Genomic DNA, 20,023 nt, shown 5'->3' on the forward strand with positions numbered 1-20,023 from the left:
TGATTGGTACGGGTGTCAGAGGCTATGCTGAGAAGGCAGGAGAATGGAGTTAGGAGGGAGAGATAGATCAGCCATGATTGAATGGCAGAGCAGACTTGATGGGCTGAATGGCCTAATTCTAGTCCTATCACTTATGATTTTAAGAGCTTATGATAATTAAATGCCACAATTCCCGTTGTCTTTGAGAAAACTGTATTGAGGTTTAATACTATCTGTCCTTTCTGCAAACTTTGGATTTTTCTTTAAATCTCTGCTCCCTAATCCTGTGTTATTTTATGGATGAATTTATTTTTTTAAACATTAAAACCTTCATGTAATAAGAGAGGATAAGGGAAGATTTAATAGAACCATATAAAAGCTAAAAGCACCAGGCTCAGGAACAGCTTCATCCCTGCTGCTATCAGGCCACTGAAAAGTTCTCTAATACATTCATGGCATAGTCCCGAACTCCAGCCTACCTCATTGGGGCCCTTGCACTTTTTATTCTCTACACTTTCTCTATAACTGTAATGCTCAAAATCTGCAACATTATATTCTGCACTCTGGTATTTTTCGCCTTAAGGGCCTGTCCCACGAGCATGCGACTGCATGCGGCAAGCGCGACCAAACCAGAAGTGGGGGCCGCGCGGAGGTCAAGTGAGTGACATGAAGTTCGAGCGATGTCCGCGGGAAGTTCACGCGCGGCGTACGGCGTCGAGGCGGCTGCGGGCCGGCAGGCCGTTGCCGCGCAGAATTTTTGAACACGGTCAGTTTTTCGGAGCCCCGCGCGATGTTGGGACCAGCTCCGCACAACTACAAACAGCTCCGGTGATCGAAGTGGGACCGGCCCTGCGAGCCGTATGGCTCAAGTGACCACATTAGATCGCGCTTGCCGCATGGCGTCGCATGCTCGTGGGACAGGCCCTTTACACTACCTGTTGTACCTGTGAATGACTTAATTGTAGGCACGCATAGCATGACTTAACTGGACAACACACAAAACAAAGTTTTGAGCTGTGCCTCGGTAAACATCATCATAATAAATCAAGACCAATAACGGTGGTGAGGATAAAACGAAGGGGAAGATTTTTCATGGTGTCACAAAGAAAAGTGTCCTTATACACAGGGTGCGGTCAGAAGCTGTCATACAGTGTCTGCAAATGTGGTGGAAGTAGATTCTATTCTGGTCTTTAAGAGGGATTTGGATAAATAAATGGTGATGAGAAATGTCCATGGCTATGGATAAAGGGCTGGGGGTGAAGAGGGCCAACGATGGGTCAAATAACCTCCTTCTGTGTTTGGCCGTTCTGTAAGTAGCTTGCCATTTGCTTGTAATGTAACCATTCTTTCCCCGCAGATCTCATGGTTCTTCAGGGAAGGAATGGATATTTTACAAGTTAATGGCAAGAGGAATTATAACGATCTAGAATTCTCCATCTATTTTGGAATAAATGAAAATCAGGACAAAGGAAAATTATCTTTTAATAGCAAAATGCAGCCTAGCTCATTCACAATAAATAGGAGGCCATTTTCAAAGACTTTCAATATCAATTGTTTTGCCCCAAGATCAACGTCTACACTCTTGCCGCCAAACCCACATTTAACCTTGCCCCAAATTTCCTTAAACTATTTGGCACTGCTGTAATTCCCCTGATGAGTTCCAAGTGTCTTCCTTTAGATATTATCATCAGCATTCATGATGCTGCCAGGGCAGCAAGGTCGCGCAGCAGTAGAGTTGCAGCCGGAGTCCTGGGTTCAATCCTGACTACAGGTGCTGTTTGTATGGAGTTTGTACGTTCTCCCCGTGACCTGTGTGAGTTTTCACCAGAATCTCTGGTTTCCTCCCACACTCCAAAGGCGTACAGGTTTGTAGGTTTGGTGTTGGCTTGGTATAATTGTAAATTGTCCCTGGTGTGTGTAGGATAGTGTACGTATGCAGGGATTGCTGGTGGGCCGAAGGACCTGTTTCCGCATAGTATCTCTGTATCTCTAAACTAAACTATCAATATCAATTGTTTAGCCCCAAGATCATAGAAACATAGAAAATAAGTGCAGGAGTAGGCCATTCGGCCCTTCGAGCCTGCACCACCATTCAATATGATCACGGCTGATCATCCAAATCAGTATTAAAGCGGGAACTGCAGATGCTGGAGAATCGAAGGTTACACAGAAAAGCTGGAGAAACTCAGCGGGTGCAGCAGCATCTATGGAGCGAAGGAAATAGGCAACGTTTCGGGCCGAAACCCTTCCTCAGGGTTTCGGCCCGAAACGTTGCCTATTTCCTTCGCTCCATAGATGCTGCTGCACCCGCTGAGTTTCTCCCCAGCTTTTCTGTGTGCCCAAAACATCCAACTCAGTATCCCTGTGCCTGCCTTCTCTCCATACCCCCTGATCCCTTTAGCCACAAGGACCACATCTAACTCCCTCTTAAATATAGCCAATGAACTGGCCTCAACTACCTTCTGTGGCAGAGAATTCCAGAGATTCACCACTCTCTGTGTAAAAAATGTTTTTCTCATCTCAGTCCTAAAAGATTTCCCCTTTATCCTTAAACTGTGACCCCTTGTTCTGGACTTCCCCAACACCGGGAACAATCTTCCTGCATCTAGCCTGTCCAACCCCTTAAGAATTTTGTAAGTTTCTATAAGATCCCCCCTCAATCTTCTAAATTCTAGCGAGTACAAGCCGAGTCTATCCAGTCTTTCTTCATATTAAAGTCCTGACATCCCAGGAATCAGTCTGGCGAACATTCTCTGTACTCCCTCCATGGCAAGAATGTCCTTCCTCAGATTAGGAGACCAAAACTGGACGCAATACTCCAGGTGTGGTCTCAACAAGACCCTGCAGTAGAACCTCCCTGCTCCTATACTCAAATCCTTTTGCTATCAACGTCTGTTCTCTTGCCCCCATCCCCACTTCCTACCCTTCAGATGTTATAGTCAGCACTCGTGATGTTGCAAGTCCATTAAGCATCACACTCAGCCCGACAGACTGAGTATCACAGGGTTCAGCTGTTCCTGTGATCAGCTGTGACAGGTGGATGTGGGAAGGCTGTGAAGGGAGCATGGAGACATTCAGCAGTGGAACATACTCCCTCAGTGGAAACTCTTGGTCAATTACTTAATCTGTTACTCCAAGCATTAGATGCAATCCCCAAGGTGCACTTTTCAAATACTGTTGCCTGATGAAGTGCTGTTGCCCAAAGCCAGGCTGTTGAAAAATACAGAGAGAAATTGCGATCACAAGAGAAGAGCATTTACGCTCCGAGCCGATTGTTACGTGTGTCCATGAATTTTAGCCAAAACACATCTTCACAGAAACACAGTTCAACCCTCCCCCCCCCCCCACCCTACATCAGTCTGAAGAAGGGTATCGGCCCGAAACGTTGCCTATTTCCTTTGCTCCATAAATGCTGCCGCACCCACTGAGTTTCTCCAGCACTTTTGTCTATCTGCAAAAGACAGTTCATTTCTCAGAAGCAAATAGGAAGCCAGAGATCGCTGCTACTATGGCCAGGTCTGAGGTTTGGTCTTGACCAGAGGCTCTGCTGGTTCCATGAAGGTGATGGTGAATTTTAACACCAATATCTTCCCTCTGAGAGGTGGCACCTGAGATATGGGAAGTAATCCATGTCTTCCAGGGTCTCCTTGTGCCCATTGAAATTATTTCAATGAACAGAGGAAAACATAACAAGAACGTCTGCTTTGCTGATGATGCTCCCCTCAAATTTAGAAGTGGGTTCAGGAAGCAGAAGTTAAACACCTCATGTAATATTAATGGTATGCTACATTAAAAAAAATCCGTTTAGTGTATTGTCACGTGTACTGAGGTACAGTCAAAAGGTTTTTTTGCGTGCTATCCAGTCAGCGGATTACATAGATACATGATAAGGGAATAAAGTTTAGTGCAAGGTAAAGCCAGCAAAGTCCGATCAAGGATACTCCAAGGGCCACCAAAGAGGTAGATGGTAGTTCAGCACTGCTCTCTGGTTGTGGTAGGATGGTTCAGTTGCCTGATAACAGCTGGGAAGAAACTGTGATGCACATTTTCACACTTCTATACCTTTTGCCTGATGGGGGAGGAGAGAAGAGGAAGTGGCCAGTGTGTGACTGGTCCTTGATTATGCTGCTGGCCTTGCCGAGGCAGCGTGAGGTATAAATGGGGTCAATTGAAGGGAGGTTGGTTTGGGTGATGGTCAGGGCTGCGTCCACAATTCGCAACACTTTCTTGCGGTATTGGATGGAGCTCTTCCCAAACCAAGCTGTGATGCAAATCCCATGTCCCTGAGGTACAATATTTCAGTAAGAATAAGTCTTTTCTTATCCTACTAACTAACATTTCTCTCATATTTGGCACCACAGAAAAATAAAATGATGTGAATGTCTTTCCATTTGACACCTGTGGTTCCTTACATTTATGGACAGAGAGAACAAATGGAACTCAACAAGATTAGTAATGATTCATACATGATATATACTAAAATTCACGTGCAGAATTAATTAGTTATGAAGCACTAACTTGTTTTGAGAATGTAGTGTGCCCATAAAATGCAGTACGTTTGTTCTTTAACGTTCAAACATTCCTCCATTTCCAAGACACATAATACTATGATCTATTTTGACAAGCGCAGCATGAAAAAACATCCTCCGCACAATCATACTCATTCTGATTCATTCAACAGAAGTTTCACCCTCTTCAACAAATTCTCAAGTTCTGTTAAAATTACTTTTTAATGGATGGATATTTTTTTAAATAATCTCTTTAGTTGTTAATATCCGACTGGATCCCGATCCTAAAATAATAATATTGGGCATATCAGAACAATACCTAAAACGTACAATAAACCAAAGAAATTTCCTTGATTACAGTATAATAATTGGGAAAAAATTGATATTAAAATTTTGGAAAAACCCAACAAACCCCACAATCAAGATGTGGATTATGGAGATGTCGGAGACCTTACATTTGGAAAAAATTAGATTTGTCTTAATTGACAAACCAGAATTATTTACTAGAATATGGTCTCCATTTATAGATTATTTGAAGGGGTAGATTGGACCGGCACGGCACGGTGGCCGGACTGAAGCCTGAACCCAGGACTAGATGAATAGTGATGTTCTCTGACCTATGGACCTATCTCCTAAGTCGTATTATTGATAGTTTATCCTATTTTTCTAATTTCTTTCTTTCTTTCTTTATTTTTTCTATCTATAAATATAAATAAATAATTAGAGGCAATGTTATTATGTAACCGATAAAGGAGGATCCCAGCATCTTTGGTATCTGGGTCCCTGGAATCCTGGATATCTATATTACTAAAAGTCTGTTCCTGACCGGTTTTAGCCATCTGTGCTGCAATTTCCGAGAAAATGCCGCCACCTACGACCATCATTTTTGGCCACCTTGCTCAGAGCCCCCCTCCGCCGCATATGTACCGAGGATTTTTCCCGTCGATTAAAAATGACAGAGATATTAATGTTTTTACAAAATTCCCCATTCTCTCTGCTGTCCCCGCTGGCGGCAGGGGGGGGAGGGACTATAAAACCAGGAAATGGTGTGCCACATAGTCTCTTCAACATGCAGGAAGGCAGAGGGTCACGTTTCTCATAGCTGTGAATAACACTGAACACATGTCTATTCAAATGTAGTGCCCTTAGTGTACTAAAATGCTTGCAGAATGTGTCCATTGGTTCTAAAGCTTGCAAAAAAGTGTCTCTATTGGTTCTAAAGCTTGCAAAAAATGTATATTGGTTCTAAAGCTTGCAAAAAAATGTCTATTGGTTTTAAAGCTTGCAAAAAAATGTCTATTGGTTCTAAAGCTTGCAAATAATGTCTATTGGTTCTAAAGCTTGCAAAAAAATGTCTATTGGTTCTAAAGCTTGCAAAAAAGGTGTCTATTGGTTCTAAAGCTTTAAAAAAAATGTCTATTGGTTCTAAAGCTTGCAAAAAAATGTCTATTGGTTCTAAAGCTTGCAAAAAATGTCTATTGGTTCTAAAGCTTGCAAAAAATGTCTATTGGTTCTAAAGCTTGCAAAAAATGTCTATTGGTTCTAAAGCTTGCAAAAAGTGTCTCTATTGGTTCTAAAGCTTGCAAAAAGTGTGTCTATTGGTTCTAAAGCTTGCAAAAAAATGTATATTGGTTCTAAAGCTTGCAAAAAATGTCTATTGGTTCTAAAGCTTGCAAAACAATGTCTATTGGTTTTAAAGCTTGCACAAAAATGTCTATTGGTTCTAAAGCTTTGTCTATTGGTTCTAAAGCTTGCAAAAAAAATGTCTATTGGTTCTAAAGCTTGCAAAAGTGTCTCTATTGGTTCTAAAGCTTGCTTACTAGCCCCCATTGATTCTAAAGCCCACCCTCCCTGCCCTTATTGGTTCTAAAATGGTTTGGGTAGTCTTGACCCCCACCCCCACCCACTCCCTGCCCCTTGGTGGGGCTTGGCTTGCTTTGGCTTGAAGTTGAAAGGCACTACTTACTGCAAATGGTGGATTGGTTGCTTTGGCTTGAAGTTGAAAGGCACTACTTACTGCAAATGGTGGCTTGGGAGCTTTAGCTTGAAGTTGAAAGGCACTATTACTGCAAATGGTGGCTTGGGTGTGGCTTGAAGTTGAAAGACATCATTTACTGCAAATGGTGGCATGAAGTTGAAAGGCACTATTACTGCAAATGGTGGCTTGGGAGCTTTGGCTTGAAGTTGAAAGGCACTACTTCCTGCACATGGGGGGGGGGGGGATGGGTGCATTGGCTTGAAGTTGAAAGGCACTACTTACTGCAAATGGTGGCATGAAGTTGAAAGGCAGTACTTACTGCAAATGGTGCCGGGTGCAATGGCTTGAAGTTGAAAGGCACTACTTCCTGCAAATGGTGGCTTGGGAGCTTTGGCTTGAAGTTGAAAGGCACCACTTACTGCAAATGGTGGCTTGGGTGTGGCTTGAAGTTAAAATGCACTACTTACTGCAAATGGGGGCTTGGGTGCGTTGGCTTGAAGTTGAAAGGCACTACTTACTGCAAATTGTGGCTTGAAGTTGAAAGGCACTACTTACTGCAAATTGTGGCTTGAAGTTGAAAGGCACTACTTACTGCAGATGGTGGCCTGGGAGCTTTGGCTTGAAGTTGAAAGGCACTACTTACTGCAAATGGTGGCTTGGGAGCTTTGACTTGAAGTTGAAAGACACATCTTACTGCTAATGGTGGCTTGGGTGTGGTTTGAAGCTGAAAGGCACTACTTACTGCAAATGGTGGCTTAGATGCAATGGCTTGAAGTTAAAAGGCATTACTTACTGCAAATGATGGCATGAAGTTGAAAGGCACTACTTACTGCAAATGGTGGATTGGGTGCTTTGGCTTGAAGTTAAAAGGCATTACTGTAAATGCACTTACTTCCTGTTTGCACTGTATATTGATTTTAGATAAAACGCTACCACTTACGGCTGTGATTTTTGGCCATCTTACTCAGTCCCCCTCCGCTGAGCAGGTGCAGAGAATTCTTCCCATCAATGAAAAATAAAAGTGTTATTAGTTTTTTTTTTTAATGTTGAGAATCTCGCTCCTGTCAATCACTCCATGAAAGCCACACCTTTTCCGGTGTGAGGGGGGGAGGGGTTACACAACCCGGAAATGTGGGTGTGGCTCAGTCTCTGCAAGATGGAGGAGGGAGAGGTCATGACTCGCTGTCTTTAGTGGCTTTGCACCATACTTCAAATGATAGGAAACATCACTTGAATTTGGTGGCCTTGCACCGTGCTTGAAATAGAATTTCAAGGAAAATGCATTAGCCGTGGTCAACTACCATCCCACCAGCCGTGCTTGTGAATAGCCATTTCAAGGCTTGATTGACTGAGAGTCCAGCCCAACTACCATTTGCCGCACCAATTTGCATACGAGCCCTCTGGAACCAGTCCTGCCAGCCCACAACACCCATAATTGACGCTCCAGAAAGCCCAAGAATCCCCCCCCCCACAATTTGCAATACTAGCCCTCTGGAGAGGTGGAATATTGCGTTGGATGACCAGCCCTCCTGTGTGATGCTGGGACCCAACGGGTCCCAATTAGTCTAGTTTAATATATAACCGTTAAACAAAGTCTGTATTGGTTTGGACTACGATATGCAGATGCCTCTAATAAAAATTCTAAAGTGCTTTTTAGACCACATCGGGCAATTCTACATGCAGACAACATTGCCCATTCATATCAGCAGCTCTGGCAAAAACCCACTGAAATACTAATCCCTGCTTTGCCATTTCAAACTCATTTCTGTTACCAGGCTGCCATTTTATTTTTTGCAAACTTCAACTAATCCAACATTTCTCAGGATGTGCAATATAAGGCATATAGCACATGTGAATCATTATGCTCCATTTTATATAATCCTCTGACATTTACGCCACCTCCAATGGGATCCCACCACTGGCCACATCTTCCCATCTCCTCCCCTTCCTGCTTCCCGCAGAGACCGTTCCCTCCGTAACTCCCTGGTCAATTTGTCCCATCCCACCCGAACCAGCCCGTCCCCTGGTACTTTTCCTTGCAACCGCAGGAAATGCTACACCTCCCTGCTCGACTTAATCCAAGGACCCAAGCAGTCTTTCCAGATGAGGCAGAGGTTCACCTGCACCTCCTCCAACCTCATCTACTGCATCTGCTGTTTCAGGTGTCAACTTCTCATCATCGGTGAGACTAAGCGCAGGCTTGGCGATCGCTTCGCCCAACACCTACGCTCAGTTCACAATAACCAACCTGATCTCCCGGTGGCTCAGCACTTCGCAATAACCAACCTGATCTCCCGCACCTTTCGGGTTCACCCCCTCCCCTTAATCTTTCCGGAGAAGGAGGAGAGGGCTTGGTCCGTATGCGCTCGGACCGTATTAGTAGACCGCCTGATAGATATGGCGAATATGTTTAACTCTAATGGCACGGGTGCCCACTATACTTACTCTTTAGGGGGAAGGATGTAGATTGATTTATGCGTGACAACCAATCATATATAGATTAGCATCACTAACCCCTTACTATATCATTTATATTAACACCCACTTCCTGCACTGCTCAGTTTGGATAGCAGCCAGGATGCTCTGACAACTAACAATCTACTGTACTGCTAAAGCCTGCATACTGATTAAAGATGATCTTGGATTACATGGAATGGACATCTCTTGTTTACACACCTCATGACACTTTGAAAGGCTTCTTTATGCAAGTGTGGACTTGACCTGCCATCACTCAGAGAACACAGAAGTGAGGTACGGAAGTGTGAAAACGCACACCTTCAGATTCAGGGGCAGTTTGTTCCGAGCTATTATCAGGCAATTGAACCATCCTACCACAACTAGAGAGCAGTCCTCAACTACTATCTACTTCATAGATGAGCCTCAGAATATTTTTGTTTGGACTTTACTAGCTTTACCGTGCACTAAACATCATCCCCTTATCATGCATCAGTACACTGTGAATGGCTCGATTGTAATAATGTATTGTCTTTCTGCTGACAAGTTGGTGGGGGCACTGCAAGCCGGCAGCCCTGCCAGCAGCGTGTTAGTTTTTTCTACTTTTTTTGTTTTTTTAAATGTGTCTCAATGTGTGTTTTTAATGTTTCTCTGTGTGTCTTGTGTGGGGGATGGTGTGGGGGGGGGTAAGGGGGAAACCGCTTTGGTCGCCTCCTCCACGGAGAGGCGGCTTTTTCCATGTTACCTCCCCCGTGGCCTAACATCGAGGATCGGTGCGGCCTTTCCCGGAGACGCGCCTGGGGCTTCAGCAGGACGTTGTGGAGCGGGCGAGCTCTCGCTGGGGTCGCCGGAGCGGAGCGCTCCGTTCGCTGGCTGCAGCAGCCTGAAGCCGCGGTCTGCGGAGCTCCAGCTGGCGTGGCGTCCGGAGCCTGGGATCCCTCGTTGGGGACCCCGGAGGAGAAGAGCTCCAACCACCAACCCGCGACCAACTTCTAACCGAGGACGCGGCGGGGACTTCCATCTGGAGTGGAATCCCTCGCCGGGGATCCCTGGAGAGGAGCTCTGACCGCTGACCCTGCGGTCTGCAGTGCTTCTGGCTGCGGTGCGGCGGGGACTTTAAATCTTCGACCGCCAGCCTGCGGCCTACTCCATCTTGAAGCCGCGGTCTCCGGTGGGGAAGCAGCGATTCAGGACTTACCTGGACTGAACATCTGGACGCCCGCAGCGGCAACTGTGGAGGGTTGTGGTCCCGACCACGGGGGAAAATGGAGGAGGACTGACTAAATTTTGTGCTTTCCACCACAGTGGTGAATGTGGTGGATGATTGTGTTAAATTTTTTATTGTGTATTGTGTGTTCTCTTTTTATTGTACCGCTGCTGGCAAATTCATTTCACGTGCACTTTATGTGTAAGTGACGAATAAAACACGACTTGACTGGTTAGCACGCAACAAAAGCTTTTCACTGTACTTCGGTAAACAAAATTGAACTGAACATTGTGAAATCATCTATTAAAATGCAAGCATGTACCTGGCCTGTTGAATTGCATCCACCCACGTTTCACAGTCCACCTCTTCCTCGATCCGAAGCTCCAAGGGTTTATGTCCTTCATGGCCAAAGTTTACGGTAAAATAATGCTGCAGAAACAGAATATTACAAGATTAATCACTTTCTACTATCAATGGTCACAAGCAATCAGTGAAATAAGATCTCATACATTGTTAACCTAGGTTGTGCAAATAGAAAATCGTGTTGAGGTCCTAATTGATATCTAGATTAGGCCAAGTAAATTAGGTCACGGTGGCGCAGCGGTAGAGTTGCTGCCTTACAGCAAATGCAGCGCCGGAGACCCGGGTTCGATCCCGACTACGGGTGCTGTCTGCACGGAGTTTGTACGTCCTCCCCGTGAACTGCGTGGGTTTTCTCCGAGATCTTCGGTTTCCTCCCACATCCCAAAGATGTGCAGGTTTGTAGATTAATTGGCTTGGTAAATGTAAAAATTGTAGGATAGTGTTAATGTGCGGCAATCGCTGGTCGGCTAAATTAAACTAAATGATTATGCACAAAAGGACACAAAGTGCTGGAATTACTCAGCAGGTCAGGCAGCATCTCTGGTGATGACATTTCAGATCAAACCGTCATCCAGGGGCGGAAAACCCGGGAGGACCAGAGGGGACACGTTCCCCCATGTTTTGAGAGGTGGGGGACAACCCCCCCAAGTTTTTGTGATCCCGATTTTAAAATCGCTGTTTTTAGCGCTGGATTCAGCCTCCAAAGCCTCGCGCGTGTGTGTGAGTGTGCGCACGTGTCTGCCCAAAAATTGTGTCCCCCGTCCCCTCCATGTTTTGATACTGAGTTCCGTTCTGGCCGTCATCTATCCATGTTCTCCAGAGATGCTGCCTGACCTGCTGAGTTACTCCAGCACAGTGTGTCCTTTTGTGTATAAATCAGCATCTGCAGTTCTGGCATGAAAATCAATTTAAACAAGGTTTAAGAAATGGCAACAATCCATTGATTGAGGTCTCAGGGGGATTCATTGAAAGGAGAGGAACCTGGGCACTGTTAGGAACAAGATAAATCACAAATAAAGTGTACTCCACAAAGAATCAACAAGCTGGGAAACGAACAGGGGAGATAGATGAAAGTGTGTGCTGCACTGACTTGCATGTATTCAAGTGGTATAAAGTAGGCTGCGGGACTTTCTGCAGTAAGTCCCAACCTTTGTAGCGGTCGCAACCTACAATGCCGCCCGCTAGTGAAGGGGGTTCACCAGGCATTGTTGAGTATCAATGTTTCGACTGTAAAAAGTTTTAAAAAGGAGGAACTTCTTTAGACAGAAGGTAGCTAATCTCTGAAACTCATTGCCACAGAGGGTTGTGGAGGACAAGTCAGTGGATATTCTTAAGGCATAGATAGACAAGTTCTTGATTAGAATGGGTGTCAAGGGTTATGGGGAGAAGGCAAGAAAATGAGATTAGGAGTCATAGTTCAGCTATGATTGAATGGCGGAGTAGACTCGATGAGCCGAATGGCCTAATTCTACTCCTATAAGTTGTGAACTTGCGTTGATGGAGTGCTCTGTCTGTATGGTCTCTGCTTTCAAAACCAAATAGTCATGGACAAATGTCCCTCAGTATTGAACCTACAGAACTTTTGAGGCACACCACAGTTCATTTAAAAATAAGGGGACAGTAAAATAGATGAAACATATAAAACTTGGAACACTACCATTAAATAAGCCTGAACCTGGACTTTTAATAATGGCACCTAAAATGGCAGCGCCCGCATGTGTAATTATGTAAAAAGAATTTCACTGTGTAGTTTGTTACACATTATTGAATCTTTGAACATTTACATTATCGGGATTACCCCTTTCTCAGCAGTATACCAGACCATTTAGGCAAAAAGGCCAATTTCTACATTGCATAATATTATGTTATGAAGTCATGTGATAGGACTAGAATTAGGCCATTCAGCCCATCAAGTGTACTCTCATTCAATCAAGGCTGATCTATCTATCTCTCCCTCCTAACCCCATTCTCCTGCCTTCGCCCTGTTTACCATCTCCAATACCCTGTAAGAAATAATCACCGCTTTTGCCACCACTTCACATCGACTTTAAGTATTCTGTGTTACTATATATTATATAATGTTGTAAAATTATGTTGCTTCAGTCATCATTAAATTAAGATCTACATTTCTGTTTTGACTGTTAAAATTTTTCCTTCTTCCAAGATTCTGGTGTGGAGAATTACATCTTCCCCCAAGAATATTAAGTAGCATTTCATCTCTTTGAAATAATATCTCAGCTTATATTTATTTTACTATTTAATAAAAATGTAAAATTCTAATGTGAATGTTACTTTGGATAAACACATAATAATAATGATAATAAACCTCTAATCTGCCTCAAGTACTGAAGCAATTCAAGTTCTAGTACAATTCATCCAGATTTAGTTTCCGATAATAGATTATATTACTGAATATATGAATTTGTTATATGTGTAGCATCCTATAAATTTTAATGGGTTCTAAAAGTTTCGACAATTCAAAATAAACAAGTGTTGTTAAATCATGAAGATTCCATCTAATTCGAAGTTTAGTTTCCCCATCAAATCTTTCTCCTGAAAAGCATTAGACTTTGAAGAACTATGGCACTTAAATATTGGCTGCTCTCGACCATTTTCTCAATTATCTATATATACGCTGTGAACTTTGACGCAGAGCGGCAGTGGCAGATCATCATGGCAGAATCTCACAGTCTACAATTCCGTGATTACTGACTACCAGGCTCTCACCATGTTATGAATGCCTGACATGCAGACATCCATATATACAAGCTCCAGTAGTATTAAATTCAAAAGTCCAAAGTACACAAATAAGTTTGTTCCGACAAAGATAAGAAATAATTTCCCTCCTGCGCTGTCACCCCCACCCATCCCCCCTCCCCCCATTTTTGTAATTATACCTCCTTATCAGTCTTATGTGCTTTTTATGTCCTTCATGACAATGGTGCAGAATTTAGGCTATCATATCAAGTGATCATTGTGTATTTTCCGACATGGACTAAATTGGCTCATGGATGTCTATGAAAATGTAAGCCCTTCAGTATCCATGGATAGCCACAGGTGCTATCTTCCAATTGTTAGAACATACAAAGCCTGCTCCTAGAGAACTACAAACTGTTCGCTGGCTAAAAACAATGTTAATTGTCCAATTGTTTAAATTGAACAATAAAGATAACCGTAAAGTGGGAATAACATAGTATCAAAACATGGTTAATCAATACTTAATTTTAATCAAGCAATAAATGGCAAAGGCAATGATGGTACATAGAAACATAGAAAACCGGTGCAGGAGTAGGCCATTCGGCCCATCGAACCTGCACCGCCATTCAATATGATCATGGCTGATCATCCAACTCAGTATCCTGTACCTGCCTTCTCTCCATACCCCCTGAACCCTTTAGCCACAAGGGCCACATCTAACTCCCTCTTAAATATAGCCAATGAACTGGCCTCAACTACCTTCTGTGACAGAGAGTTCCAGAGATTCACCACTCTGTGTGAAAAATGTTTTTCTCATCTCGGTCCTAAAAGATTTCCCCCTTATCCTTAAACTGTGACCCCTTGTACTGAACTTCCCCAACATCGGGAACAATCTTCCTGCATCTGGCCTGTCCGTTTTATACTGCCATCATAGTCTGTCCTCACCTTCCCCACCATGGTCTGGTTTGGCTCAGCCACCAGGCATGACATTCGGAGTCTACAGCACATCGTTCGATCAGCCGAGAAGGTTATTGGCTGCAACTTTCCCCAGATCGATGAACTGTTCACTGCAAGGGCCAGGAAGTGAGCGGGTAAGATCATCTCTGACCCGTCTCACCCTAGCCACAAACTCTTTGAGCACTTCCCGCTGGAAGGCGACTCCAGACTGTCAAAGCCGTTACACTTACTTAGACTTAGTTCCTCCCACACTGTTGAGTGCATTGGGCAGCAAGCTTTCGCCATTCTGTTTGGTTATGTGTGATGTCTTCCACCCTCGATAGGCTTACGTCCCTGGCTGCCAAATCCTTCTGGAAAGTTCGCCTCCATGTGAGTTTTGGTCGCCTATTTTCCTTCTCCAGTCAGGTTGCCGTGCCCTGCCAAGATAGGTAAATCTTGTGGCGTTTTCCACAGGTTCCCCATTGATTATCAGTTGGTCTATTGGCTGCTGGTCTCCAGTCTGCATGGTCTTAGTCTTCTGGCAGTTGATCTTTAATCCAACCTTTGATGTGGTTGCCTCCAGAGCGGTTGTCATCTCTTGAAGGGTGTGTCTCGACTCTTGCAAGTAGTACAACGTCATCGGCAAAATCTAGGTCTGTGAGGCGTCTTCCTGTTCTCCACAGTATTCCAAAGTCAGGTACAGCCAGACATAAAAACAACTCTTTTCCACGAATTCGACTCAACAATCAAAAATCTGTAGCCTCCTTCTGCTCTGGTATTTTATTTCATTCTTCACACGTTTAAATTATAATATTTGATTCTTAATTGTCCACTGTATATCGTGTTGTTACTTGCGAGCAAAGCACGGAGGCAAATTCCTTGTCTGTATACATACTTGGCTAATAAAATTTATTCAATTCAATTCAATTCAATTCAAAAGGGGGCAGTGAGTGCCTCCTGCAAATTATAGGGTGCACCTACTTTGATCCATGTTTTGATTTGTATTTCAGGAGAAAAATGGCATTGTAAATGGTGACTGGTTTGACTTTAACTCAGGGGGTCGGCAACCTTGTTCTGTAAATGGGCCGGGACGCATGTCTGTGAGCGGATGGCGGGCCACATCTATCATGTGTACACATGGATCCCACCCCGGATGGCAGGCATCAAATCACGTGTTCACAGAAGGTTGACAAAAATGCTGGAGAAACTCAGCGGGTGAGGCAGCCTCACGCAATCCTTGCATGTCTCACCCACTGAGTTTCTCCAGCATTTTTGTCTACCTTCGATTTTTCCAGCATCTGCAGTTCTTTCCTAAACGTGTTCACAGAAGGTGCGTGGCCGAGCTGGTGGTTTTGCGCAGGATGCGGTACAGCTAGAGCTCGGCTGCGCTCGGGGCGCTGGGGGAGGCGCTTGGCTGCATACGGGGGGGGGTTCGGCCACACACGGGGGGCGCTCGGCAGGCCGGATGATTACATGGAAAAAATCCGCCTGCGGGTCGGATGATTTCGGGTTACGGGCCGGAGGTCGACTGCAACTTCGACTTCTTCACACCATCTACACAAGTGGTAACCATTGTGGGGGGATGATTTTTTGTCTGTAAGTTAATCCTGTTAGTCTTTGTCCAAGATGGCTGCTGTGAAGGGAGAGTATACGCTGGCGCGCTTTAGCTACCGCTGCTCTCTCTTCACATTGTGTTTTTGATTTTTGTTTTTGGACTGAATTCTGTTTTTAATTTGTGTTTCTGTGATGCCTTTATGATTTATTTTATTCTGATTATATGTTTATATTCCTGTTAATCTATGTAAGGTGTCCTTGAGATGTCTGAAAGGCGCCCAATAAATACAATTTATTATTATTATTATTACACAAGGAAAGATTTTCCTCACTTTCTGTCTAGCCCTCCACCACACCTTTAAATTGTAAGTAACAAGTTTTTGACCTCTCTACTTGGAATAATTGGCCCTTCCCAGCCATTCCTAATAGATCATTTGCAATTCTACATGCCTGAATTAATCCTCAGAGCTGTAGAGTTATGGAGTGTGGACACATGCCTTTGCTTTCCAAGGTGCCTTCCTGAGAGTGTCCCGTTTGCCCGCATTTGACTCGTATCCATTTATACCTTTTCTATCCATGAACCGATACAAACCGATACATTGGGTAGAAGCACAGAATATCTTGCCCAGAGTAGGGGAATCGAGGACCAGAAGACATAGGTTCAAGGTGAAGGAGAAAAGATTTACTAGGAATCTGAGGGGTAACTTTTTCACACAAAGGGTGGTGGGTGTATGGAACAAGCTGCCAGAGGAGGTAGTTGAGGCTGGGGCTATCCCAACGTTTAAGAATCATTTAGACAGGTACATGGATAGGGCAGGTTTGGAGGGATGTAGACTAAGCGCAGGCAAGTGGGACTAGTGTAGCTGGGACATGTTGGCCGGTGTGGGCAAGTTGGGCTGATGGGCCTGCAACGCAATTTATGACTATGACTCTAAACGTCATTTAAACATAATTGTACCAACCTCCTTCTACTGCTTCCTCGAGTAGCTCATTCCACATACACACCACGTGCTGTGTGAGAAACTTGCCACTTACGCAATAGACAATAGACCATAGACAATAGGTGCAGGAGTAGGCCATTCAGCACTTCGAGCCAACAAAGCCCTTCAATGTGACCATCCACAATCAGTACCCCGTCACTGACTTCTCCCCATATCCCCCGACTCCACTATCTTTAAGAGCTCTATCTAACTCTGTCCTGAAATCATCCAGAGAATTGGCTTCCACTGCCTTCTGAGGCAGAGAATTCCACAGATTCACAACTCTCTGTGTGAAAATGTTTTCCCTCATCTCCGTTCTAAATGGCTTACCCCTTATTCTTAAACTGTGGCCCCTGGGCTGGACTCCCCCAATATCAGGAACATGTTTCTTGCCTCTAGCGTGTCCAAACCCTTAATAATCTTATATGTTTCAATAAGATCCCCTCTCAACCTTCTAAATTCCAGTGTATACAAGCCCAGCCGATCCATTCTATCAACATAAGACAGTCCCGCAATCCTGGGAATTAACCTCGTGAACCTACACTGTACTCCCTCAATAGCAAGAATCGTCCTTCCTCAAATTTGGAGACCAAAACTGCACACAATACTCCAGGTGTGATCTCACTAGGGCCCTGTACCATTGCAGAAGGACCTATTTGCTCCTATACTCAACTACTCTTGTTATGATTCGCTTTCTTCACTGCCTGCCATACCTGCATGGTTACTTTCAGTGACTGATGGACAAGGACCCCCAGATCTCATTGTACTTCCTTTTCCCAATATGACACCATTCATTTAATAATCTGTCTTCCTGTTTTTGCCACCAAAGTGGGTAACCTCACATTTATCCACTATCCTGCGAAGAAGACTGTGCTGTCCACCTCATCTATGCCCTTTCATAAGAACATTCTTCAGCCTCTTTCGAAACAGAGAAATATTTTCAGACCTTACGGTCTCTTGTGGTAGCCCATCAGACACAGCAACAACCTTGTGGACATTTCTGCAACCTCTCCAGCTTAAGCACATCCTTCCAATCCAACCAGACTGCACACAATATTCCAGGTACATTTGTACCACATCTTATGCAGTGGCAACATTACGGCCCATCTGATGGAGGCATGCTTACCGCACGCTTACTCTGTACCTTTTCACACCACTAGTTTCCCTCTCCCCCTCTGACTCGCAGTCTGAAGAAGGGTCTCAACCCGAAACGTCACCTACTCTTTTTCTCAAGAGATGCTGCCTGACCCACTAAGTTACTCCAGCATTTTGTGTCTATCTTCGGTGTAAACTAGTTCCTTCTGACACAAGCTCACTATATATCTTATTCACCACCTTGTCTATCTGTCTCATCACTTTCTTTCTTTCCAAATTGTTGAAATTCTCCAGCCTCATGTCTTAAGAACCTTCCAAACTCCAGAATATGCTTCAACTCACAGGAATTATTCTCGCCAGTGTTTGACTTGTTAGATATTCATCCCATAGGTGCTTCAATAGATAAGCTGTTGGCTGTACTCCATAATGTGATGGGATAATGGGGGTGGGTGGTTATTTATGGTACTTTGTGGAATTTTTGATGAACTCAATTTCCTCCATGTGAAGAGCAACTCATTGCAATCCAATTTCTACGCTTCTCAATTTTATACATCACCACACCTAACATTGAAGGATGTAAATCTGAATCTGGAGGGTATGGGTCTTAGCCTAGTCCCAGACATTCTTCGGGACACTACATAGAACATAGTACAGATTACGAACAGGCCCTTCAGCGCACAATGTCCGTGTCGAACATGACGGTTAGTTTAGTTTGGAAGCGTGGAAACATGCCCCTCGGCCCACCGTGTCCGCACCAACCAGCGATCCCCGCACTTTATCACTATCCTACACAGTAGGGACAATTTACATTTGCCAAAGCCCAAGCAGCTGCGGCTCGCCTGCAGCCCATCTGTCTTTTTTTTTGTTTTCTTTTGTCTTGGACGTATGTTTTAGTTTATATTTAGGTGTGTATGTGTGGTCTACATCCCACCCTAGGCAGACATCCGTCTGGCACTGGAGGACCCGCACGCCGTGATCAACAAGCACCAGACGGCTTACCCCAAGCCGGGGACTTCAACAAAGCCAACCTGAAGAAATCGCTCCCTAACTTCCACCAACATGTCTCCTGCAGCACCAGACGATCTAACACCCTCGCCCACTGCTACACGACCATCAAGGATGCCTATCGCTCTATCCCTCGCCCTCACTTCAGAAAATCTGACCATTCAGCTTCTTCCTGCATACAGGCAGCAATTGAAGAGTGCAACCCCAGAGGTGAGGACTATACAGAGCTGGTCAGGGGAGGCAAAGGAAAACTCCAGGACTGTTTGGAGTCTGTAGACTGGGCAATGTTCAAGGACTCTGCAATGGACTTGAACGAATACACCACAGTCGTTACAGACTTCATAAGGAAATGTGTGGAGGACTGCGTTCCAACAAAATCCTTCCGAGTGTTTCCTAACCAGAAGCCTTGGATGAGCCATGAGATCTGCATTCTTCTGAAGACCAGATCCCGGGCATTCAGGTCTGGCGATGCAGAGGTCTATAAGAAGTCCAGATACGACCTTGGTAAGGCCATCAAAAAGGCCAAAAGGGACCTGCTCTAAGCTGGAGAATGAGAAAGATGTTTGGCAACTGTGGCAGGGCTTGAATGCCATCACTTCCTACAAGGCGAAATCAGGAGGCAGCTCAAATGACAGCGAACCCTCACACCCTGACAAGCTCAATGCGGAGAACACCTATGTGCCTTCCAGAGGCCCCATTCACGCTGATGGTATTACAGTCACGGTCACAGAGGGCGACGTCAGAAGATCATTCAGGGGGGCGAACCCTCGGAAAGCGCCTGGGCCTGATGGAATACCCGGTCGAGTTCTCAAGACCTGTGTAAACCAACTGGCGGGAGTTTTTACCGACATTTTCAACCTCTCACTTCTGAGGTCTGCGGTTCACACCTGCTTTAATATCGGTGCCCGAGAAGAGTAAGGTGACGTGCCTCAATGACTATCGACCAGTGGCACTAACGTCTGTGGTGATGAAGTGCCTTGAGAGGTTGGTTATGGTGTGCATCAATTCCTACCTCAACAAGAACCTTGACCTACTGCAGTTCGCTTACCGCCACAATAGGTCAAAGGAGGATGCAATCTCCCACTCCGCATTGGACCACTTGGACAATAAAAACACTTATGTCAGGCTTTTGTTGAGAGTTTGCCGTTTAATACCATCATCCCTTCCAAGCTGGTTACCAAGCCTCACGGATCTGGGTCTCTGCACATCCCTCTGAATTGGATCCTCAACTTCCTCATCCACAGATCACAGTCTGTTCGAATTGGCG

The 20,023-nt window shown here is 44.7% G+C and overlaps 1 protein-coding gene across 1 annotated transcript in view; it reads right to left on the reverse strand.

Moving 5' to 3' along the window:
- The window catches only part of rasgrf2b (Ras protein-specific guanine nucleotide-releasing factor 2b), a 220,075-nt gene that overhangs the window by 196,363 nt on the left and 3,689 nt on the right, over positions 1 to 20,023 (reverse strand). Inside the window, exon 2 of the mRNA XM_055631130.1 lies at positions 10,449 to 10,555. Within this exon, the coding sequence (XP_055487105.1) occupies positions 10,449 to 10,555 (107 nt within the window). The remainder of the gene's footprint in view (positions 1 to 10,448; positions 10,556 to 20,023) is intronic.

This window comes from Leucoraja erinacea, chromosome 3 (genome assembly GCF_028641065.1).
Source record: "Leucoraja erinacea ecotype New England chromosome 3, Leri_hhj_1, whole genome shotgun sequence".
Taxonomy (NCBI): Eukaryota; Metazoa; Chordata; class Chondrichthyes; order Rajiformes; family Rajidae; genus Leucoraja; species Leucoraja erinaceus.